The sequence below is a fragment of the Labeo rohita genome, chromosome 7, assembly GCF_022985175.1.
Source record: "Labeo rohita strain BAU-BD-2019 chromosome 7, IGBB_LRoh.1.0, whole genome shotgun sequence".
NCBI lineage: Eukaryota > Metazoa > Chordata > Actinopteri > Cypriniformes > Cyprinidae > Labeo > Labeo rohita.
The window spans coordinates 36,906,255-36,932,988 of NC_066875.1; the positions used below are offsets into that span (position 1 = coordinate 36,906,255).

Consider the following 26,734-nt stretch of genomic DNA (forward strand, 5'->3'; position numbering starts at 1 on the left):
AATATCTTCACGGAACATGATCTTTACTTAATATCCTAATGATTTTTGCTTAAACGAAAAATCTATAATTTTGACCCATACAATATATTGTTGGCTATCGCTACAAATATACAAATCGTGCTACTTAAGACTGGTTTTGTGGTCCAGGGTCACATATAAATTAAGATATAAACACATTTGCTTGAAGTACAATGTTTATTAACTTTAAGTCATCATGTGGTTTGTTTTATTATTAGCAGTTTATACCACCATTTATTTTTATTTTTTAAATGTATTTTTTTAAGGTTTTTAAAAGAGGGTGGTATATTAAAATAATATAATTAGCTGACATATTTATTTCATGCTATCCCATAGTACTTAAAATTGTATTTTTGATTTATTATTTTGTCTAGTCTGAGGTAAAATACCTGAACAGATGGCAAAATAGATGCAATTTCCACAGAACCATTTTTAAAGCTAGATTGTGTTTAACTGCTGGCAGTAAGAAATTGTTTTGCCTGAAAAATGTTTTAATAAAGAAAAGTTAAAAATGCAATGTCAAGATTTCCCGCCCACTCACTCATTTGGCGCTGTCCATGGTCCTGGAAGCAATTTGATTTCATTGCAGGTAGATGTATCTAAACTCTTCACTTTACAAACACAGTGACCACCACAGCGAGGTACTGCAGAATGAATGATAATTGTCTTTTATTAAATAAATAGCAGCTTCACAAAAGGGTACCATTGTGAGGGTGATGGGCTTTTTTTTAACAATAAAGGATTTGGTAAAACATTCACAGGCTATGGTATAAAAATGGGAGTTTGAACAAGGGCAGGTGATACAGGAGAAATTCTAAGGATCTACACAGGAAAACAGCGATAGTTTACAGCTTTATACATTATAGGTTCCTAGACATCCTCAAATTAACATTTTCGGTCTTACAGACCAATATTTGTTGCCATGGACAGTACATCCATATAAAGTAAATGGTTTTAGTACTCTTGTCTGTTGTGCAACTTTGCTTCTTCTCTCACTCTGTCTTGACCACCTGATGAGGCAGCATATAACAAACCTTACATTCACAGGAGAGCATGTTCCCCAGAGCTAGAGGTTAATTCCTTCAATACCCACTAAAAAAACCTTGAAAACTGGACTACAACGCGAACTGCTAAGTTTTATGTTAAGCATGACTTTCTCCCCATTGTTCTGTTTGGTCCAGTTTTCTAGGTCACTGTAAGACATGGTTTAAAGAAAACTGGAGTTTTGCAGTCAATTCCTCCGCACCGTTAGACCAATAAGCAACCTCTAACTGTCTCATTGGTTTACTGCAACTCAAAGGATTCTTCATATCATACTGGAGATGGTTACAAGTTACACAAACAATGATCTGACTTGCAAGTGTAATTAGACAGCATAGCTTCATCCATATTGTAATGCAACTAGCTTGGATGACACAGTAACTTTTTTTTGGATTCACACTTTTTGTAATTATTCAACTGACCACAAGAGGATGCTATGACTCTATCTGTCGAATATTTGCGTGGACTGCAGACTCGCATGTCCAATGCTGCTTAGTAAAAGACTGGGTGCTCATGCAGGACTTAATGGCATTCAGATATCTGAACCTGTTAACACAAACAAACACACACTCGCACGCACGTTACATTCCCTCTTCCCTTTCTGACCTTGGTCAGATTATTGTTTCTGTCGCTAACTCAGCATACATTCTATATGCTGTAATACAGCTGAGGCTGCATAGGCAGCCAATTCCGAGTTCTCCTAAACGTCACTTGGAGCTCGGTCCTGTTTTCTACGTCACTCTAGAAGCTAGTTTTCAGACACTGCTGGTGTGTTCTGTGTGGCTGTGACCGCTGCTTATCGACAGCTCTGATATTCCCGGTTTTAGCTCCAGTCCGGGGTCAGTGTCCATGTCGTGGGACTCCAAATTTCGGATTCCGTTGCCGTCCCCATTGCGGCAGTTACTGTTCCGGTCGATGGAAACTTTTTCGCAGATCAGGATGGGTGTGACTACCGCATGGGACGGACAAGGAGCGTGTATAGCGATGGGTTTAAGACCCACCCGGCTATACTGGCAGTGCATGTAACTTGAAAACGCCCTTCGGTAGGTCTTGTTAAACAAAGTGTACACTAAAGGATTGACCCCTGATGAGATGTAGCCCACCCAAACGAAAACATTGAGCAGTTCTGTCAGCACAGGCTCATTACAGGCTTTATGGCAGAGGACGTGCAGAACATTAGTGATGAAAAAGGGACACCACATGATGAGGAAGAGGAAGAACACTACACCCAACACTTTGGATGCTCGCCGCTCATTCTTGATGGCCTGCATCATGCCTCGCCGCCCATGGCTTCCGGCCGGGTCCCGTCCAGCGGGTGAATTCATTTGAGAAGGCGCTTCTGAACTCGGGATTATTGAGATGGTGTCCGGGGGCACGGTCAGACCGAGCATGTTTCCATCGCTGTTGCTGATCCGCAGACAGTTTAGACTGCTGCGACGAGATGCCGGCGGCGGGGCCAACTGGGAAGTATGTGGAGCTGGAGGTTGTAAAGGCTGTTGAGAAGAGGCTTTGCCCTCATAGAGGAAGACTGTGGCCTGACGCTGAAGCGCTTGGACGGTGAGACAATATGTAACCACCATGATGACCAGAGGAATGAAGAAGGCAACAAAAGAGCCGACAAGTATGAAGTGTTCCTCATTCAGAGCACAGATGCCGTTTTTCAAGACCTTTTCTCTGTTATGCAGTCCGATCACTGGGATAGGCATTGAGATACCTGTGGTTGAAAGAAGCAAGAGAATATATATAAGCAAACATCAAAGAAACAGTCAGACCAAAGACAGCTGGAATGCAAGATGCCAGAGACAAAAGATCAACGTCTTCAGCGAGACCTATCCTCAAGACAAATCCTCTCTCTTATCCAGCTAGATCAGTATTCCTGATGGTTAAGAGAGAGGATCTGTTATTTAATTAGAGCAGATGAATCAGACTGTCAAGGCAGATAAAGCCTTAATGCTGTTTTGGATCCAGATAAGACTCAAATAAACATTGGGCTCACGTTCAAACGGGAGAGAGGTTAGATGCGTGAACCCTCTGTCATCTGCACTGATGTTACTTAGTCAAATTTTTATAGCAAATGAGACAAGAACCCTCTGTGGAGAAAAAGATGAATAGGAGACAAAGTGAGACATAATAGGGAGTTATTAACTAAGACTTAAACTGTGTAAAGCACGTAAAGTTACTAAACCGTAAACTAAAATTTAAATGAACACTGAATATATAAACGAAAAAACACACTCTGAGTTTGAAACAATAAAAAGAAAAGCCTGTGTGGGTGAGAGGAAGAGAGGCACCATGTCCGAGAGAGTGTGTAGGCTTGCATTAATATAAAGTTTAACTTTTCTAGAAAGTTTAGTGAGAGGAAGAGATGGAGCGTACAAGCTGGAGGGTCTTGCAATACTTAATGAGAACAACCAGTAATATCAGTGCAGACAGGTTTTTTAATTCTCTGCTGTTGGAATAGATCAGTCAGGTTCACTCAACATTATATGTCACAAGTCGGACTCTAGATGGCGCTAATGCAGTAGCATGCTTTTAGCATTCCACACAGAACGACAGACTGTGATTTACTTATTGAACAGTAGGTGGTGATCTTCACTAGAAGTATCTGATTACCAAACCAATCACAAACATTCAATTAATCCAAGCTTCTCTGAATGTAGAGGAGCTGCTCTGGGTGATGGACAAAATCACCACAATCACCAAAACTGGTGCTTGTTTATGCAATGTCATTTCAAATCATGTTCATTGTTGCTGATCTGAGGGGCCTCTTAGACCCAGCTGGAGTCTTGAGAAAACCCTCACAACGCAATCTGGCATTCTGAGGGGTCCTGTGAGATACGAACACATTCCAAGTAATAGATTCAACAGGATTGCAGTGGACTGACATTGACTTTAGTAGGTACAAATGGTACAGCTGTTCAATCAAAAGACCTCCACTGACATTGAAAAATAATTGTGTGTTGGTCCTTTTTCTGCAGTTCTTCCAGGCATTTACTCTGCTGGTTATCTGGGATTGATGCATAGTTCCAGTAAGAAATCATGCTTTTTTTTCAAACTCATTATATCAATGTTTCTCTGACCTATTGAAATGGTCCAAACTGCAGCAATCTTCAGCATGGCCTTGGTGCGGGAGTTGAATCGACTGTGCTCGATTGGATTGCGTATGGCCACGTAGCGGTCGAGGGAAATGGCACACAGGTGCATGATGGAAGCAGTGGAGAAAAGCACATCCAGATATATCCAAATAGGACAGAGAGCGCTAGGCAATGGCCAGGCATAATCTGGAAGACAGAGAGAGATTGCTTTGTAAACATCCCTAATGAAACAGTCATACGTATAAAGAATGATGCTGAAAGAAAGAAAGAAAGAAAGAAAGAAAGGAAGGATAGATAAGAGAAACAGAGGGCAATGTGGTCTTTCAGATCACATAATAAAATGTCCAGACGACTGTCTTCAGACCAAGCGCTAAAAAAGGCTGTTATGTCAGCAGGCTTAAAATAACCAACATTAAGAAACAGTCAGGTTATGTAAAAAAGTAAGTCATTTAAAGTTGTGTAGGCTCATACATGAGAGCGAGAGATACAAAGTCAGACTGGATTTTAGAGATAATACCATATTTGTAAAACATATAGTTCTGGTCCTGTTCCAGTAATGCTAAAATCCTCGAAATAGCAAAAAGTATTACTTATAACACTTGTTCATGGTAATATTTGTGACACTGGACCACAAAACCAATCCTAAGTAGTACGGGTATATTTGTAGCAATAGCCAAAAAATACATTGTATGGGTCAAAATTATCTTTTTTTCTTTTATGCCAAAATCATTAAGTAAAGATAATGTTCCATGAAGATATTTTGTAAATTTCCTACTGTAAATATATCAAAACTTTTTTTATTAGTAATATGCATTGCTTAGAACTTCATTTTGACAACTGACAAAGGCGATTTTCTCAATATTTAGATTTTTTACACCCTCAGATTTTCAAATAGTTTCATCTCAGCCAAATATTGTCCTATCCTAACAGACCATACATCAATGGAAAGCTTATTTATTCAGTTTTCAGAGGTATAAACCTCAAAATATTGACCTTTGTGACTGGTTTTGTGGTCCAGGGTCACATTTGTCCAAAACAACGGTTTAATAAAAAAATGTCTTTAATACAACTTAATAAAACCAGAATTTTAAAGTGGTTTTCCCTGTGTAAGTCACCACCAAGATGTCAAGTTGTTGCGTCACCACATGGAAGAACCATATTGAGTTTCCCAAAAAAACAGCCAACAGTTCTTAAAAGAACCTGCTTCCTGAGAACCTTAAAGAACCACTATAAAGAACCTTTGGTGCAATGGAAAATTTCTATGAATGTTAAAGGTGCTTTATGGAACCATAGATGCCAATAAAGAATGTTTATTTTTAAGAGTTTAAGAAGTTTTAGGCCCACTGGCCCACATCAGAAGATCCCATTCCCAAACCTCATACTTAAAGGCAGCATTCATGACTGTTCAGGGCGCCATTAATAGTAATAATAGCGTTTGCTTTATTTCTAAAAAATATATAAGAGTTTCTGAAGACCAACATTCAACTTCATGCTAAAGTTTAGTTCCACAAACCTTGAACAAAGCAAGAGTTGGGAACAAGTAATGATACCTGTAATACAAAATTTCAAGTTTCAGTTGATAGGCTTTTAGCTGACAGAAGTGGCAAAATGAAAACGTCCCTCAGAGAGGACACTATGTAATGCAGGGTCAGATACTCTTACAGAAAGGTCTACAGGTCTAGAGGGGCATGTCTGACGGTTCAGATGACATTAGTGCCACACGAGGTGTGAGTCACTGTCAATTTAATGTTTTATTGAAGCCCAGGGCAACCGCAGGCACTCCAATCATGGGCTGAATGAGACTGGTCCAAATCCAGACAGCATTGTGGAGCTCAGAACACCTGGACTGGAGATGAGGGGAACGTCTGTTGCCAAGTTAGCCAAATTAATGATAACAGAGTTCTCTGCCAGTATGGGACCAGCAAGTGTTCTGACACAGATGGTGAGCGAGGGGTTTTCCTCTCCTCGTTTATTTGTCCATATCTCTGCGGTGGTCCCATTCATGTTCTGTTGTCCACGGTAATAGCCCACAGCACATGCAATTACACCTTTCCTAAATGAGAAAAAATGACAGCAGCAGAACCGCGAGGTTACAGATTGTGGGGTTAAATGAGGGGCGAGGGAAAGAGATAAAGTGGGATATAGAGGAGGTGGGGTATGTGATAGAAGGTGAAAAGCGGGAAGTGAAGGAATTAGGTCAGAATCAGTGCCTCAAATGAAGGTTTAATTCCTGCAGGCAGAATGAAAGCAAGCAAGTGTTGTGGAGTAACTAAATGTAGTGTTCAGCACTGGTTTATGTCATATTGTATTGTGCATGCAGCCCTACAACTGAAGCAATAATCAAACATTCCATTTCGGTAAATAAAAAAAAAGAAAAAAAGAAATTCCTGCACAGCATTTATTCTTTTCTGTTAGAAAATATAAAAAAGTAAAACATTTTCTAAAAAAGATCTAAATATTGTTTGTTAGTTTTTAGTATATTGGTTATATTACATCTCATGCTGTCACCCTACACTAAAAAAGAGGTTCTTTATTGGCATTGATGGTTCCATAATGAACCTTTAACTTCCATGGAATCTGTCCTTTTTACAAAAGGTTCTTTGCAGTGCAAAAGAACTCACAGTTGTGAGTTATAAAGTCAGAATTGCGAGATATAAAGACTTTTTCAATTCTGACTTTATAACACGCAATTGCAAGTTAAGTCAGAATTGTGAAATATAAATTCTGATATATATCAGTCTCTTTTTTTCCCTCAAAATTGGACTTTATAACTTGCAATTGCAAATTTATATCTCACAATTCTTAAAAAAAAATAAAATAAAAAAAATTCAGAATTGCAAGAGACATTTGAGAGAGTCAAAACGGCAAGACAAAAACTAGCAATTCTGACTATTTCTCTGAATTTTGAGTTTATATCACACAATACTGAGAAAAAAGTCAGAATTGCTCATTTTTATCTTGCGATTCTGACTTAATAACTTGCAATTGCAAGTTTATATCGCAATTCTGAAAAAAAAAACCTTGAAATTGCGAGGTTTTTTTTGCAATTCTGACTTTATAACTTGCAATTGCGAGTTTATATCTCAATTCTGAAAAAAATCAGAAATGTGAGTTTATATCACACAATTCTGAGAAAAAAGGCAGAATTGCGAGTTTATATCATGCAATTCTGACTTTATAACTCGCCATTGTGAGTTTATATCTCACAATTCTGAGAAAAAAGTCAGAATTGCAACTTGCAATAACTTGCAATTGCGACTTTATATCGCAATTCTGAGAAAAAAATTTAAAAATTGCGAGTTTTTTTTTTTTTTTTTTTTTTTTTGCAATTCTGACTTTATAACTTGCAATTGCGAGTGTGTTACCTCTTTTTTTTTTTTATTCAGTGGCGGAAACAGCCTTCCATACTTCCATACCATAGGTTCTTTGAAAAAAAATCAGAATTGTGAGTTTATATCACACAATTCTGAGAAAAAAGTCAGAATTGTGAGATAAAAAGTCACAATAGCCTTTTTGGTAACACTTTAGAATAGGCAACACATTCGATATTAATTAATAGTTTTTCCTGAACATACTCCTTATTTGCTGCTTATTAATAATTAGTAAATTAGTTGTTAAGTTTAGGTATGGGGTAATGTTAAGGGGTCTAAAATAAGGATCATGCATACTAATAAACAGCTAATATGCTAGTAAAATGAGAATTGGTCCTTAAAATAGTGTGTTACCTCTTTTTTATTTTTTATTCAGTGGCGGAAACAGCCTTCCATACTTAAAGATTCTTTGGGAAATCCATAAATGTTTTTTTATGGCACTGGGGCAAAAGCCTCCTTTTGGAACCTTTGGGAGTATAAATAAGAACATTGTTTTATAAATAATCTAATTGTCCCCTTAACTTATGCCTATCTCTCTTTAGACGATTTTACCCGAAGCAAATTATGTTGCATTCAAGGTAAACATTTTGTCAACATGCATGCTACCTGGTAATCAAACCCATGACCTTGGCATTGGTGTGGCTATATGAGGCGGAACAAGAACTGGGGGGGTTGAAACATAATTAACATTGCATAGGGGGCAACATTTCCTCACATGTCAACATAGAACTTCATCTGCATGTGGATGATAGAAAACACACACACTTTAATTTAAACTGTCTTTCATCTCTTGATTGGTCCAGCTGCCCACGGCCCTTTGCATCTTGTTTTGATTAATTGAAACAACTGATAACTCAGCCCTGATTTACATGTATAGTAGATTAATTTCTCTCTCAGTTCAGACAGAGTTGGAGTGTGGGAACATTATAGAGACATGAAAAATCATCTGTTACTTTCTGTGCATTACTGATATAACTGAAAGGTAATGAACTCCTTAGGCTTTTTCAGCAATTTTCAAACATCCATAATGACCAACTTACCTCATGGCTTTCACACACGCACACTTTGTGTTTCCATGTTTTATGGGGACATTCCATAGGCGTAATGGTTTTTATACTGTACAAACTGTATTTTCTATCGCCCTACATCTAAACCAAGCCCTCACAGGAGACTGTGCACACTTTTACTTTCTCAAAAAAACTCATTCTGCATGATTTATAAGCCTGTTTCCTACCTAAAAATGTCCCCACAAGGTCAGCATTTACTGGTATTACTATCCTTGTGGATCCTTATTTATCCATAACATGATAAATACCAAGTACACACATGCACACACACACACTTTCACTCAATGATGAATGTGGATTCTCTAATAAGTTTAATAACTAATATTGCTCCTGTACCTTATCTACTAGACTATGATGCTAACAACACCAAGATTAATGGTTCGATTTCAAGGAAACATCCATGCCCACAAAAATATATAGCTTGAAAGGATTCTTAAGTTGTTATAGATAAAAGTGTCTGTCAAATGCAGAAACAGAAGAGAATAATTTGTTGAATGAAGTTGTTATTTTTGTTTTCTTTGTGCACAGATAGTATTCTCATAGCTTCATTACAGTTGAACCACTGATGTCACATGGGCTATTTTAATGATGTCCCTAATACCTTTCTGGGCCTTTAACTTGGTAGTTGCGTTGCTGTCTATGCAGGGTCAGAAAGCTTTTGGATTTCATCAAAAATATCTTAATTTGTGTTCTGTAGATGAACAAAGGTCCTACAGGTTTAGAACGACACAAGGGTGAGTAATTAATGACAGAATTTTCTTTTTTTTGGATGAACTATCCCTTCAACAGGACCAGAACCAGAACTTTTGACTCAAGACAGAATTTGAGCTGCTGAGTATTAGTATGGAGCTCATCTTAAACACATCCTGCCACTGTATGTTCCCAGAGATAATCACTCTAATGCTTCTCCTTGATTTCATTCCTACTGCATTGTCTCGCACTTTCCTTGTCTATCTTTGGCTGATCCTCAGCGATATGGTTTCTATACTTCCTCCAGACGATAATACATGTGAGCAGGCCACATCACTCCATTATAAAACCCATATCTCACCCTCTTTTTCATTCATTTTTGAGATGATGTGCCAGAACTTAACACAGATTAAACAGACTGAATCAAGGTCAGATGGCTATATCTTATGAAAGTCACATGCCAGCTAAATCACATACATGGTACACTCCCCCTGCCAGACACACACAATCGCACACACTATTAGACACCGTAAATGAAATGAGGAGTGTGAAATCCATCATTGTCGCATCCACTGCAGTGGAAAACTATTTTTACGTCTATGTGTGTGTGTGTCTGTGTGTAGGCATAGGTATGTCTGAGTTTATGAGCGCGAAAGCATTCGTATGTGGGTGTGGAGTGCACACGTTCACACATTCTAACGGCTGATGATATTTTGCTCTGACAGCTTGCTGGTAATGGCCATCACAGGCTCACTGTTTATGACAACATGCTGCCGAATCCCTCCACTCCATCTTTATCTGTTCAATCTGTTTGTGTTGTGTGCGTGTGTGGTGGGGGGTAGGTGGGTGTATTGTTCCCTATCCTTTGTCTGTAAGACGCCCAAAACCCAAGAAACGTATGGGTATGACACAAAAGGTTGGTGTTTTGTCTCGGTTGAGAGGTTGCATGTATTTGAATACATACTTGAGTTTTTATAAACACACTTCAGTGTGGATTGTGTTTTTGTGCATGCCAGAGCAGGGTTATTATCGTTAACTAGAGAGGCATTTACACAGTTTTCAACTGAAAACAGAAAACATTTTATGCAATTTGGCCGTTCAAACATTACAGTGTTTTGGGAGACATTTGAAAAAGGGTTTCAAATTGCAAGTTTTTGAAAACAATTATTGTCGTTAGTGTAAACTACAAAAATAAGAATTCGTGAAAACGGTGATGACATGTGCATGCATGCTTTCGCCATCTTGAGCGTTTGTATTCATTGCTCTAGTTAGATGCCTTTATTTTATTTCAGGTAGTTGTCAAGACAACATTTCTCATCTTCATTTAGTTTTTATTGAAGGTGTTTCTACCACAGAATAAAAATAAATAAATTAATTAATTAATTACTTAAAGGAGAAGTCCACTACCAGAACAAAAATTTACAGATAATGTACTCACCCCCTTGTCATCTAAGATGTTCATGTCTTTCTTTTTCAGGCATAAAGAAATTGTGCTTTTTGAGGAAAACATTTCAGTATTTTTCTCCATATAATGAACTGCTATGGTGCCCCGAGTTTGAACTTCCAAAATGCAGTTTAAATGCGGCTTCAAACGATCCCAAATGTGGTAGTAAACGATCCCAGCCGAGGAAGAAGGGTCTTATCTATCAAAACGATCTATTATTTTTATTAAAAAAAGATACAATCTCAAACGTCTGGTCTTGTCTTGCTCTCCCTATACTCTGTGTATTCGGATTCAAGACAGTTAGGGTATGTCGAAAAATTTAAAAAGATTAGAAAGATTTAAAATCATCCTACATCACTGCAGAAGTTCCGACACAGTCTTTGCAAAGTGAACATGCAAAGAAGATCAAACACCCTTAACAAAAAAGGTAAAACAGCGATACAGGACGATTTGAGGGAGGAAATACGATCTGAGTTTTTCGACATACCCTAACTGTCTTGAGCCAGAATACACAGAGTTCAGGGAGAGCAAGACAAGATTAGCATCTGACAATTAAAATTATGTAAATTGTATTTTTTTTTTTAAAATAACTAATCGTTACTAGATAAGACCCTTCTTCCTCGGCTGGGATCATTTACAACCACATTCGGGATCGTTTGAAGCCGCATTTAATCTGCATTTTGGAAGTTCAAACTCCGGGCACCATATCAGTCCATTATATGGAGAAAAATGAGTTTACATTTCAATTCTAAGTTTGCATCTCGTAATTCAGATTTATTCCTCTTAACTGACCATATGCACGGATTACTTCCTTGTTTTAGACAAGCCAGCTCAGTCATTTCCGGACAACTGTACTGTGCCATAATAGGAGTGTCCTTTGCTCGTTTTCTCTACATAATCCATTCACAATTGCCCATGTATACCGTTTCAAGAATGAAAAACACGAGTGTAAAAAATTAGGCGAGTAAATCCACTAAATATATTGCTATGACTGACAGTAATAACCGAACCAAACATCTGACAAGCCGATGTTAAAAATAGAGTTGTACATTAAATGATTCAGACTAAATTCAGAGTAACAAAACTACAGCAGTAACAAGTTTGTGGTTGAATATAGGCTATTTAATAGCTTTTACACTTCAAGTTAAAACTTTACAGATGTAGTTATTAAATTAAAAATAAAATATTTCAAATTCATATTAATTCATATTGAATGCATTACTTAATTCTTATACCATTAATATTTAACTTATTGAATTTGTAGTGAACTATATGTAAGTATTTAAATAATTCACCCTTATAGGCTGTTTGTATCGGAGCTTATTTATTTATTTATTTTAATGACTTTTTGCACTTGCTATACTGTATACTTCAGTGCGGTACTAAAATTTGTTATACTATTAATTTTATAATAAATAGAAAAGCAAGACTTGAAAAAACTAGGGAGTTGAAATGGCAGCGGCAGCAAATGAGTGATCCTCTGCTGCCATCTCCTGGTTAATCTCCTGGTAATTTCAAGTCACTTTCATCTTAAAAAGTCATTGTTTTCTGTGAAAAGACATTTTTTCATGTCGTCTTTATGAATGAAAAGTGAATCTTTTAAGTGAATTTTACTGCACAGCTCAAAATAATGAAGGCTTTAAAATATTACAAGATTTAAAAAATGTGTTAATGACTATGAAGGCAAGTTATTGATTATCAAGACTACTATTAAGATGTTGAAGAGAAGCATCGCCAGCTAGCTAACGTTAGCTTAAACAGTTATGATAGTGTTTAGCTGTCAGCATTTAAATGTACAACTACAAAACAATTTGTTGAGTCAACTTAATATAATTTGTAACCTGGCTGCCTTAAAATTTTAAGTTCAGTCAACTCAAAAAAAGTTTATTCAACTTCAAATGATAATTAAACTAAGTGACAATTTAGATATTTGAGTTGAATCAACTTAAGGCAAATTTTAAGGCAGCTGGGTTACTTACCCATCTGTTAAGTTTAGTAAACACAAATATCTAAGTTGTTACTTAGTACAACTTAACATTTCATGTTAACTAAACTTAAACTTAAAATTTTAAGGCAGCAGGGTAACAAATTATTTTAAGCTGACTCAACAAATTGTGTTTTTTATTTTTTACAGTGTATGTGTCTAGGTACTCTCCTGAGTATTATCAGGCTCGGCATTTAAATTATATGTTGTTAAATAATTTGAACTGAATGTTCATGCCGCTATCATTATTTACAATGTTGCAATTATTATTTTTCTCAGTTTCTGATAAAAACGAGACAGGTGAGGAGTCTCAGGAATCTCCACCTATGTATAGCACATATAAAATGAGCTTTACCGGCAGTTTACGAGCTGGCCTATCATTATGTGGAAGTTCTAAAGAACACTCTGTGCATATGGTCAATTCTCAGATGTCATCACAATTTTGTTTTTCTGTTTTTGTCAAGAAATTAAAAATAAAAAAGGTAATTGAGACTTCTTATCTCAGAATTCCAACTTTTTTCTTGCAATTGCAAGTTTATATCTCAAAATGTAGACTTTTTTTTCTCAGAATAGCAAGTTTATATCTTGCAAAGTGTGAGTTAACATCAGTTTACACTAGATAAATAAGAATTGTAAGATATAAACTCAGAATTGTGAAAAAAACAACAACTACTTTTTAAAATTTATTTTTTAATTCCATGGTAAAAAATGGGCTTTTAGAAGTTAAGGGTGTAATACTAAAATAATAAACTCAAAAACTATAAAGAATAATCTAATAAAAGTTACAAAAACACAACACAAAATTACTAAACCTCGAGTAAAATTACACTGGAAACAGAAAATATATTTAAAAAATAAAAAAAAACAAAATCGGATCAATCTATGTGCAAGCATCCATGACTGTTTGTTCTCTCTTGCCACTAAATTGCCTCTTTTCCGATGTTCTGTTTGCTCTGAGGGTCTGCAGGCTGCTGTACTGATCAATATCTCTTTGTGATCAATAACGTCCTTTCCTCTCAAACTGACAAATGCAAGCTCATCATGTGCCCTATCTACAGCTGACAAGCAACTAAGATCATTTAAAGGTAGGACATCCTCCGTAATCAATATGAAGGGGAGTCTGAGAGAGTTCAGCTAACCCACTCATGTCCAGAGACTGGCGAGGCGACGCATCCTGAAAGAGCTCCCCCATGGCTGAGGAGAGACGGACAGTGTGGCCCCCTGTATGGATAGCAAGAGCCAGAAATACTCTAGAGCAGACAGCTCAGTTGCTCAGAGGCAGCTGGACTGGAAAACGATCTGAATTCTGCCACAGGCGATATTTTCTGTGGGCTTCTGAGCAAAGCAATGCCAAAAAAGCTTCTGTCTCTCTCAGTGTGCCCCCCACCGCCTGTCTTTCTCTTTCTCTCGCTCCGTGAAGGGAGATTTCGCGCTATACAGTGTTATAAAGCTATTAAATCTTGCCACCTCTGGCTCTTTCCTTTCTAACTTTGTCAGTGCTCTGTACTATACATAATTAAACTCATGTACAATCTCCCAACTAAATCAACCTAAACCCTTACTTTTTTCAAAATAGAAGTTATCATCTCTTGAGTTTTGGTGGAAAGAGACCAATTAAATGTGTTATTTAACCAGGGTATATTCTATGGTGTCATTTGTATAATGAGCTGTGTTATTTGGAGGAGAAGGGCTGCCTCACACCAGTGAAAAAGCCCCTGGGTCTTAAAAGGAAATGCCACTGAAGTTATATTATGGGAAGTGTGGCTTCTCGTGATGCTATATTTTGTAGGTGACATGGACTTTTTAATGGGATGCATTATTTTAAAGTTTGCATCCCATTTGCATTTTTATACATCTTAAAAGTCAGTGCACATTGGCCTATAGACCAACCTGGAATACTTTTGTAAACTTGTACTGGAATACTTTTGTAATCATCCTGATGACATTACCTGCGTCCTAACTCAGAGGTTGCATCCTTCGATCGTTCAAAGCCTGTCCCAATTAGAAGGTTCTTTCAAACATGGCTTTGAAATGCATCTTTTGTTTCCTGGGCAAAAGGATACAACTGATGGATCTTTCGTGGCCCAGCCTATCCTGAGATTCATTGTGTGCTATTGTCAACAGGACTTTTTGAGAGAAAATACCAGTTTAACCTTTAAAGTGGTTTAAATGTTGGCATATCTTACTGAGATGCAATTTCATAAATGGTTTATTCTCGGTATTATGTACATAAATGGACCAAGGTGAGCATATTTAGACAGGTTGTAAACCTGTTTAGTTTTCAGACAGTTTAATATCACTTTCAAAACAGTTCAATATAAGCGTTGCTTGGTGCCAAGATCGATTCTTCGTAGGCTAGACTGTCCCATTTCACAATGCTCGATCTGACCTTTGTGGCCTACGCAAGGATCCAGTCTTCGAATTGGGACACAGCAATTGTCCAATGCAAATATGAACTTTATGTTCAATCAGAAGTTTTCAAACTGGGCGCTAGGGCGACCATGGGAAATTTCAGAGAAATTTCATTATTTTATAGAGTAGAATAATTTAAATAAATACATTTATTAATACTTTTTGTAAGATTTGAAACTGTTTTACAAATATTTATGATATTCACTATTTTTACAATATACAGTTGAGGTCAAAAGTTTACACCCCCTTCCAGAATCTACTAAATGTTAATTATTTTACTAAAATAAGAGGGATCATGCAAAATGCATGTTATTGTTTATTTAGTACTGACCTGAATTAGATATTTAATCTCATTCAGGTCATAAAAGATGTTTACATATAGTCCACAAGAAAAAATAGTAGTTTAATTTATAAAAATGACCCTGTTCAAAAGTTTACTTCCCCTTGATTCTTAATACTGTGTTGTTACCTGAATGATCCGCAGCTGTGTTTTTGTTTAGTGATAGTTGTTCATGAGTCCCTTGTTTGTTCTGAAGAATTAAACTGCCCACTGTTCTTTAGAACAAATCCTTCAGGTCCCACAAATTCTTTGGTTTTTCAGTGTTTTTTGTGTATTTGAAGCCTTTGCAACAATGGCTGTATGATGTTAAGATTTACTTTTCACACTGAGGACAACTATTAACAGGGGCGGTGAAAACTTTTCAGAATGAAGTTGTGAACATTTATCTTATTTTGCTTAAATATCATATTTTTTCATTTAGTACTGCCCTTCAGAGGCTACGGAAGATAGTCACATATTTCCAGGAAAACAAAATAAGTTAAATTTACCTTAATCTTCAAATTTAAAAAGCTTTCACTCCCCGGCTCCTAATGCATGGTTTTTCTTTCTGGAGCATTAGTGAGCGTTTGAACGCTCTGTAATAGTTGCATATGACTCATCCTTAGTTGTTCTCAGTGCGAAAAGATGGATCTCAAAAGGGTTCAAATACACAAAAATGCTGGAAAACCAAAGAATTTGTGGGACCTGAAGGATTTTTACTGAAGAACAGCAGGCAGTTTAACTGTTCAAGACAAACAAGGGACTCATAAACAACAATTTTCTCTTGTGGACTATATTGTATGTAAACATCTTTTATGTGAAATATCTCATTCAGGTCAGTACTAAATCAACAATGACATGCATTTTGTACGATCCCTCTTATTGTGGTAAAATAATTACCTTTCTTTTGCAGATCTTGGAAAAGGGGAATGTACACTTTTGACCTCAGCTGTAAATAGGTTTTAATATATGGAAAAATATAGCTATCTTTATAATTCAGGAAGGAAATCTTGATATTTTGGGTCATGGCATCAAACACAATAGACGAGAAAAACTCTTAACTTACCATAGAGGCACTATTTTAAAGTTTGACTTTAATTTGCATATTCGTACACCTTAAAAATCAGAAAAAAAAATGCAATTCTGAAAATATTGCTAAAATGTAAATAAAAAAATAATATTTTATTAGATTTTAAATATTTTAGATTTAGATTTAAATATTTTAAAATGTTTTGTATATATACATAATTATTATTTTACATACTATAAATGGGTCTTTATGAAAATATATAGTTTTATATTTCAGGAAGGATATTGTCATACTTGGTGTCTATGGCATCAAAGGTAAACTCACCATACAAGATGTTAATGAGCGAGATGGGCATGACCAAGATGCCGACCAGCATGTCCGCCACCGCGAGCGAGCGCAGGAAGAAGTTTGTTGCATTCTGCAGCTTCTTCTCCAGCGACACGGCCAAAATGACCAAAATATTTCCTCCTATCGTCAGAAAGATAATCACAAGAATCAGCAGGGCCGGCCAGTTCTTCTCCTTCATCGACTCCTTTTCGACCCCATGAGGAGAAGACGAAGAAAAGGAGGAGAGATTAAAGCTGTACTCAGTTGCGAAAAAGCTCTGATTCAGGCTCACGGTGGTATTTCCAGGCCAGACCATCCAGCCAACGAGGTCTAGGGAGGATGTCGTAGAGCCAAACCCGCCCAGAACTGGCCCGCCAGGTGCCCCCATCATCTGATGTCTTTTCCTGTCTCCCTGTATCAATCTGAGCTTCTTCCACTCATGGCTACTGAAAGCCACTAACGGGAAGAAGAGTTTGGAAATTCAAAAACTGATGAAGCGATCCACTCAAAATGCTATGTGAAGGAGAAATCTACAGCGCTGAGGATATCCATAGCATTTCCTTGTGCGAGTTTCTAGCTCAGGATCTTCTTCATTGAAGCCGTATCTGTAAAACACAATGAGAGACACACAATAGGGCAATGAATACCAAAACAATAGTAAAAGGCACTATAAAAGAACTCTGACAGAATTGAAGGTTGTGATAACTATTACAGTACATTGTTTAAGGGATGAATGACAGCACTGTCGACTTGACTTGAGAATATCTCCATCATAATATTGGAGGAAGCACAAATAATCAGTTACAGAAAGATCCATCCATTTCGGGCTACCAGTGGTGCTCTGTCCCTGTGGTAATAGAGGGTAATTGAGTTCACAAGTTAAAATGATATGCTACAATCTGAGTCTCTGCGAACCTGCTGCACTGGCCTACCGAGAGCAATAATTCACCAAATCTGAGGTTACTCATCATTAAATTAGCTGGTATTAATAACACAAGACACCTGTCAAAGGTAATGTGATGTAATGTCATTATTATCGTGATGGACAAGTGGGTAATTGTCACTTCATACAGCCAGTCACTGTGCTTGAACCGAACGATGTCTAATAAGCTTCGGTAATTGCAGTTTTCACCCCATCGGTTAGGCTGTGCATTATGGTAGGTGTAGACTGATGACATGTTACGTGCGTGGGAATAACAAGTACCCACAGTGCTCTGTGGGCCACAACTAACCACGTATGCTTTAAACAGGAGTAAGCAGCTAAAAACGGGCTACGCATTGAATCTTGCCAGTAACAGTAGGTAAGTTGACGGCTGTCATTTATCATGACTACCAGATCAATATGGTGATCATTTAAATGTACATTTTTATAAGTTACGATTATCAGATTCATTAGATGAAAATATTGGTTGGTTCCCTCTTGTGATTTATTAAAAGGTAAGATGAGAAGAATTACAAAAGAATGAATCAGTAAATCAAGGTGACACAAAACCATTCCTCTCTAAACTGCAGAGATTGTCCCCTATAGATAAAAAATGTGAGTCACGCAAAAAAATATGACACAACCTGTCCTGGTTTCATTCTACAGTGCTAAGAAATAGGTTTATTCACTGTAGGGGACAGCAGTTTTCTGATATACAGACATGTTTCCCCACATCTAAATAGAAAGCAAAATTGCAGTGTTCCTCAGATGCAGCAGAGACCGCGGTAGTTCACCTCTTCTCTGGAGACTGGAGATAAAGCAAACAACAGCAAAAAGTAAAATGGCTCTACAAAAATAAATCACCGGATAATCACTTCCTGTGCGTCCACCTCACACATACACTTAAACACGGGAGCACCCTAAATGCAATCGTATACAGGTTCAAGGAAAGTGCATAAAAGCCACAAGACTTCAAATTTACAGTCAACCCTGAATCTTAATATGACACTTCAGATCCCATTATAAAAGTCCTTTGGGAACCATGATCGTGGTACAAAAACATGAACACCATGGGCTGCAGCAGGATAAGAAACAATATCAGTGTTAGGCTGCTCTGAATGCTCTAAAATTAGAAGTCTGTATAGACGGACTTTCTCTCTTACTACACTGTGAACTCAAGTATTTTGACACTACACACACTTATATAGAAATATTAACACTACAGTTCATAAGTTTGGGGTCAGACTTTTAAAATTTTTATTCAGCAAGGACACATTAAGTTGGTATTTAAAAAAAAGTTCCAGAAGATTATAAATAATTAACTGCTGCTCTTTTGAACTTTCTATTCGTCAAAAGTATTAACCCCAGTCAGCATATTAAGCCTGAGTCAGACGCTAATTGTTTCTCATGGGGACGTAAGCTATTTTCAACATTTACGGTTATTCTGTGATTTTAGTGCCGTCTGAATCCAGAATGCTGGTGTTTATCCTCCCACCACCCGTGCGAAAATTACCTACGGCTGAATTACATACTGTTTTTTGACAAACATCAAGGTTCTTTGGTAATTTAATTGCCATCTGAATCCACATCTTTGGGTTTACAAGAAGATACTGATTCACTGTTTAAATAATTTTTGGCCACTGCTGAACACTGTATGGTAACAGTTGCACTTTGCTGTAATTTGCAAGCATATTTATTACTGAAAAAAAGAAAGTACTGAAATGCTGGAAACTATTTACAAGAACCATATTTCATAACTGCTCCAGCACAGCGAGTGGGAGCTGTTAAGAACAACAAAAAAAAAAGAAGATGAAAAGCACATAAACATTTGAAATGGGTCATTATTATGGCATGGCAGTTTTAAAATGTACTGTATATTATATACATGAAAATATAAACCAAGCAGCTTTGTTTCCCTTATGTGAATAAGAGGCATTAACTTCCTGCTAATCTCCACATTTTTAATTACATCCATCATTTTAGGAGATAAAATACAAGACAAAAAACCATTTCAACTGTAGCACATCTATTTCCTAACTTTTAAACAGGAGATATAAATAATGAAATAAGAAACAGGATATTATGTTGGCACCAACAGCCTTGTGAGCAGCACACCGACATACATTGTTGTTGCGTCCCGAGCTGAATCCCAAGGATTCATCCCACTCCCCCCCTTTCTCCCACTTTGCTTCCTGATGCCTCTACACTGCTCTATCATAATAAAAACAACAACAACAACAACAAAAAAAAACACACAAATAAATAGGACATTATTAAATATGGATTTATTCTTATTATTCCAAGCATTTAACATTTTATTTATAGCAGACAATCATGCGACTGGCCACGTAAGCAATGCATATGGGGTTCGTAGGATCACAGAACTCGCTACTCCGCTGTGTATACATTGCCATCTGAATCAATGAGTTTTATCACAAAGGTGCCATGTAAATTTATTTTTACAGACGTCCACATGAGAAACAACTACCGTCCAAATAGGGCTTTAGAATGTTTCTGAAAATTCAGCTTTGCTATCACAGGACTTAATTACATTTATAAAATTAAATTATTTAATGCTGTAATAAAATCTTAAAATATTACTTACAGTACAATGTTACTGTTTTACTGTATTTTAATCAAATAAATGCAACCTTGGTAAGCATAAGAGACTTCTTTCAGAAAAAAAATCTTACCAACCCAGAGGTGTTCAAATACTATATAGTATTTTCACAACACGTCATTAATCGGCCATATTGGTGTCACTGAATGTAAACAATGACACTGCACCGAACATGCATATTTTGCTGATTACTGCTGCTGAAAATGGTCAATTATTGTCATGTTTTGGGCTGTACTAATTTGTCGGAATGGGGAAAAACATTTGGAGTACTACACACTGTCAAAAGTTATAACAAATCAAGGAGAAGAGTGCAAAAAACTGTCTGAGGATCAAAAAAGCAGGATTTTCAGGGCAAGAATCTTGACAACATTTGTGTTGGTTCTTATCATTTCTGGTCAGGTAGGTAAAATATTAGGCTAATATCTTAATAAATACTGCTTGTACATATCTTTATCACCTGTTAACTTTAGTTTGTTAAAATATTGCAACCTTTCCTCCTAGAAGTCCTTCTCTCGTAGTTTAGACAGCATAAATTTGCAGAACAACATATTCAGTAGTACATTAACCTTGCAATTCATGCTGTTGTTAACATCTGAGTATCAGCCAATATGGTCGCGCATCTGGGTACCTGACCAAATCGTAACGTAACTGCAAACCCTCTATGGGGTCCAAGTATGTTGGTGAACTGCAAAACAAGCCAAAACCTCATAGTTTTAATGAGAAGCACGCTGAAAGATGAACTCTGAGTTAACAAAGCTGATTGTGGCTCACCTGATGAGAATCTTAATCTTTCTCTCTCCAAGTCTCATTCTCTCTCTATTGCTCTCTCTCAAACACTCTCTTTTCCCTTCAGACACCTCTTCATCATCCATTAATGAAGTGGATGAGAGTGCACTCACAAAACTAAGTGAGATTCTGCATTCCAACAATGGGTAATTAGCCTCCTCAGCAGAAGCCAATCAAGTAACTGTGAATTGGGATAAATTGGCATGAAATGGAACGACTACAGGAAACAAGGACAATGCTGAGATACCTTCCAGCGATTCAAATGTTTAATCCGGTAACAACCAGCGCTGAATCAGAATTTGGGTTCACTGTGGGGAGGTGTTTCCAAAGCTTTCCCTCATGATGCACCAAAACCACAAACAAACATTCACATTTTCTTTTCTGAATAGGATGGGGGGAAAAAAGAAGAATATAAAATGGGCACAAAATATGATTCTGCCTCACAGTATTTCAGACACTGACCTACATGAATGTGTTCTTAGAACTGGTTGTCTCATTTCATATTTGATTTGGAAAATGAAATGCAGAATTATTTTTGCATGACGGGAATCGTGGGCAGACAAATCTGCCCGAGGGAACTAAAATTTCCTCCCACTAAGAAAAGTTTAAAAACCCTTTTACTTCCTGACAGGAAGGTTAAATATTCTCCTAAGCTAAATCGGAGTGGTGTGTATGTGTGTGGGTATGTGTGAAAAAAGGATAAGAAATGAATGCTGAGTAGTTAATTAGTGCTGGTGCTGTCGACCGAGATCAACAGAGACAAATGAAGAACAGAGCAAAGCAATGCGAGACTAAGATTAGATTGAGTGACTCTGACAGCACCACTAAGTGAAGGAATCTGTATGTGTGCGTCTGTAGAATTACAAATCCAATATTCCGGTCCCGTTCGCTTTGTTTGGTGATATAAATGAAATGTAAACTCAGGCGAGCGAGAGTAGCCGCATGTGTGCGTGGGGTCTGGTGCAAATAAACAAACAGACTTACACGGATCCCCGAGGACCCCAATAACACAATGGGCAAGGGCTAAACATATGCACATCCAGATTTCTTCTCGGCATGTGGTTGCGAAATGGACCCCGATTGTTATCCCACAGAGAAGACTCTTGCGTCTCCTAATTTATCGTTCTGTTTAACTCAGCACTGCTTTTCATAACTCAGACTATCATTTATGTCCACAGGGCTGAATAGCGGTATACAGATTAAGAAAGTAACCAGCAGGCTTGAAAAGCCATTTGCTCAGTGCCGTTCAGTTCAGCACTTTAATGGAACAGAAAATAAATTCCACTCTCAATTTATCCTGGTAGGGGAGAAAAAAGTGACATAAGAACTGAAAACTTCTCAAGCCGTTTCTGGATTCATTTTTCAAGTGTGCCACCTTATGAACAGGCACTTGAAAAGAAAATAAAACTAAACCAAACAATAAACAGCTAAACACGAACTGCTCTGCTAACTGTCGCCTATGGCCTTTTTGTTTCACTTTATTTTGCAGCTAGCAGGGTGAAATACTTAGGACAGGCTTTGAAAGAAAATCACTAAACACCCTCAAAACAACATATTTTATAAACAAACACATTAGGTTACATGTTTCTCTATAGTCAAATTGTCTTATTGCAATGATGCAGTGATTAATCTGCGGCTTGCGCTACATTACCATTACCTGTCTCTACAATCTGCTTTCGTAAGATAACCCAGACTAATGATCTGAAATCTATTAATACATGTCCGTTTCGCCCTGCTCTTCACATCACTGGAGAAGGTCATTCAGATAATAACTCAACTAATATGGGAGGGCTGTTACAGGAGTCACTAAAGCTGCCATAAAACTCTTGCTCCCGCAATATTCTGCCAATTATGGAATCTAAAATATGAGAAAGCCTTTGCTATTTGTGATTTTCTATGATTTGCACTGAGAAAATTCAAATCTAAATTCAAAAATCAGCATTGGATAAGAAACAGATCCTTTGTGACAAAGGTTTAGATTTGCAGTAAACTGTAAACCATATGACTTTTTGCTCATCCACCTGTTTTTCTTTGAATCAGATGCTAGTCACATGCTAGCCAGACTGCTAATGTGCATTTAACAGGCATAAATCAATAACTAATCAATACTGTTTCATAAAGAGCTAATACTGAGGGGAATACACACATATACTTGCAAAACAGACACACACATACAAACTAAGTATTTGAGAACATGAGAAACCTCTCTGAACCATGAAACGGTGCTTTACTTGCTTGGATTAGCATAAATCACTCTGACACCTTTGTGAGACGAAGCTTTTAGAAAGTCTTAAGGTGTGATAGGAACACCAGTCTCACTCATTAGATGATTTCTTGGATGAGTGAATATGTTGACAGGTTTTAATCTGAGAAACTCAACAGCAACAGTAACAAAAACTTTAAAATGAACCTGCTATTGTTTACCAGAACTGGTGCGGCTGATAGAAGTTTCCTTTCGTATGCTGTTCCAGGGTTAACAGCTTGTGCAATGCTTGTGCCTACAGCAAAATGCATCCAATATAAGGAATAAAAAAGTAGAGTTCAGGCAAAGCCGCAGCAAATTCCAAAGAACAGATCGACGCATAGCATTCTGGGATTTCTTCTTTGTCCTTTTCAGCATTCCATTTGAAACTCTGCATTTTTCTATTTCTTTTGTGGCAAAATCACAATGGCCATTGACATGCCTCTGAGTGGCACATCTGCTCATCTCCAAATGATCTCTATTTACCAATAAAAGAAGCAAAATAAGCCGTCTGTAAATTTATGCATGAGGTCATCTCTGATATCAGCAATCAACCACTCATGATCAGCTACTTCAGTTTGATGTGGCAAAATTCAGAGTTCTCTTGGATGAAACGATCAGTGTTGTTCTGAAGCTTTTAGTGCATTAGTTCTAAAAAAAAAAAAAAAAAAAAGTTATTAAGAGAGAGAGAGAGAGAGAGATTTCGAAAACCTAACTGGACGGATGGACGGATGGACAGATATATAGATAGAACAACGGACGGACGGACGGACGGACAGACAGATAGATAGATACATACATACATACGTACATACATACATACATAGAGTAGATAGAGGGTGTATGGATGAATGGATGGATGGATGGACAGATATATAGATAGAGCGATGGACGGATGGACAGACGGACGGACGGACGGACAGACGGACAGACAGACAGATAGACAGATAGATAGATAGATATTTGGTGTATGGATGGATGAATGGACGGATGGACAGATATATAGATAGAACGATAGATAGATAGATAGATAGATAGATAGATAGATAGATAGATAGATAGATAGATAGATAGATAGATAGATAGATAGATGGTGGGTGTATGGATGGATGGACAGACGTATAGATAGAACAAGGACAGACAGACAGACAGACAGACGGATGGACGGACGGACAGACAGACAGATAGATAGATAGATAGATAGATAGATAGACAGACAGACAGACAGACAGACAGACAGACAGATAGACAGATGGACGGAAGGACAGACAGACACACGGACAGACAGATGGATGGATGGATGCACGGACAGACGGACGGACGGCCAGATGGATGGACAGATATATAGGTAGAGTGACGGACGGATGGACAGATAGATAGATAGATAGATAGATAGATAGATAGATAGATAGACAGATGGTGGGTGTATGGATGGATGGACAGACGTATAGATAGAACAACGGACAGACAGACAGACAGACAGACGGATGGATGGACGGACGGACAGATAGATAGATAGATAGACAGACAGACAGACAGACAGACAGATAGACAGATGGACGGAAGGACAGACAGACACATGGACAGACAGATGGATGGATGGATGCACGGACAGACGGACGGACGGACAGATGGATGGACAGATATATAGGTAGAGTGACGGACGGATGGACAGATAGATAGATAGATAGATAGATAGATAGATAGATAGATAGATAGATAGATGGACAGACAGAAAATCAATCAGATACAGCATAAATACATTTCATTTAATAAATTCCAAGCATGTTTTTGGTGTACAGAGTATCCAATGATGAAATAAAAATGCTTGAAAACACTGATGTTGTGGGTGTGTATACACAAGTATTTTTTTAATTTCAGAAATGAAACCATATGTGGTCCCCAGGAATGTTTGAATGAGATCTCTTTGCATTCAGTAGAATTTTAACAATTTAACTGTGGATATCTTCAATACTGCACTCTTCCTCTAGTTCAGCTTTTATTATTTTCTGTCCACTCGTAATATTACTTTTTTTCCTTTTAATTTTTGCAGGCCTTGGGGAGTGGGAGGGTTATATTGGCATCCAGGGAGACAGTCTATTGATTTCCATCTTTCTTTCACTTCTTTCAAGCTTTTCAATTCTCAATCTCTGTCTTTCTGGCACATTTCAGGAGCAGTTGGTGAAGAGCCCGTTGAGGTGCTCTATGCCCTTGACTGAGCACCATCGGCTGCAATTTCACCCCCTTCGCTCTTATTCTGTCTTTAAGTGTCTTCCCCTCCCTTTCCTTTTCTCTTCTCTTTTTCCATCAAACAGAGCAACACCTCTTGATTCTTCTGTGGGAATGGCGCTCGTTTTCTTTTTTCAACCTTTTTCATGATTTTACTCAATGTATGAGTCTGCCTGTTTATATAACACCTTTTTTTTTTTTTTAATCCAAACACACTCACAAACACATAACTGCTTGAAAGCATCGTTTGCACCATGTGGCTGACTATTCCTCTAAGAGTTTCATTAGCACCTCTTCATCCTATAATCATATCTGAGTTAGTCTTTATTATATATACACCCTTCCCAACCCGCTGCATCAGTCTTTCTTTTCTCAATGAATAAACACTCATGATAATTGCCGCTCGTTTTCTATAGAAACATTCAGATGAACAATCACTGCGTAATGCTGAAGTATTTTGCTCTGCGTGATCTGTAATCTGTTTTTAGCTATTCACAATTATAACGCAGTATCAAAGATAAATAACAAATTCTCCCAGTCCAATTAATGACCACTTCAGTTTCTTTACTTCCTCCCGTTGACCCCACAGCTCACTGATGAAGCCATGTGTTTGTCTATCCCTCATTCTTTTTTCTTTAAAGCTGATTCAATGACACTTGAGCTGCCTGGATATTCAAGGGCAATCAGCGAGATACCATCACCCTGAGCACTACACTGGCCTCTACAGCAAGGTTTAACCGGAGGAGTGGCCTGGGTTAATGTTAACGCTGCATAGACTGACAGATCAGTGGTCTTGAGGGATGCAAGGGACCTCAGAATGCCTTCCACCGTCCTGATTGACCCATTAAATCATCTAGAAGTGTTCACTAGAACAAACATACAGAGTCATGAGGGGGAATGATGATGATCTGGCCAGAGCTGGCCTTTGAATGAATGTCTTGGGGCTGATTGCGTTCAGAAGCACTACCTTGCAACATGTTGTGGGCAGCCTATTCTGCTCTATCAAACTTTGATCAAAGACACTCTTGAGATACAGCAAAAGAAGTGAGCTGGGGGAGGGAATACAACTCTATTAAAATGAACAATGGACAGATGGATGGATGGACAGACAGATGGACTGAATTACATAGACATAAC

At 37.6% G+C, this 26,734-nt stretch overlaps 1 protein-coding gene across 5 annotated transcripts in view; it reads right to left on the reverse strand.

Annotated features, from left to right (window-relative positions):
- Positions 1 to 689: 689 nt before the first annotated feature.
- Positions 690 to 26,734, reverse strand: part of htr2cl1 (5-hydroxytryptamine (serotonin) receptor 2C, G protein-coupled-like 1) — a 113,466-nt gene continuing 87,421 nt past the window's right edge. For 4 of the 5 annotated variants that reach the window (XM_051113988.1, XM_051113987.1, XM_051113990.1 and 1 more), the window contains 3 exons: positions 16,796 to 17,403; positions 4,140 to 4,340; positions 690 to 2,773 (listed from right to left, as the gene is read on the reverse strand). In XM_051113988.1, the coding sequence (XP_050969945.1) occupies positions 1,815 to 2,773; positions 4,140 to 4,340; positions 16,796 to 17,189 (1,554 nt within the window). In that variant the 5' untranslated portion in view covers positions 17,190 to 17,403 and the 3' untranslated portion in view covers positions 690 to 1,814. Of the gene's footprint in view, positions 2,774 to 4,139; positions 4,341 to 16,795; positions 17,404 to 17,515; positions 17,646 to 26,734 lie in introns of all 5 variants that reach the window. The other variant, XM_051113991.1, reaches the window with a different exon arrangement.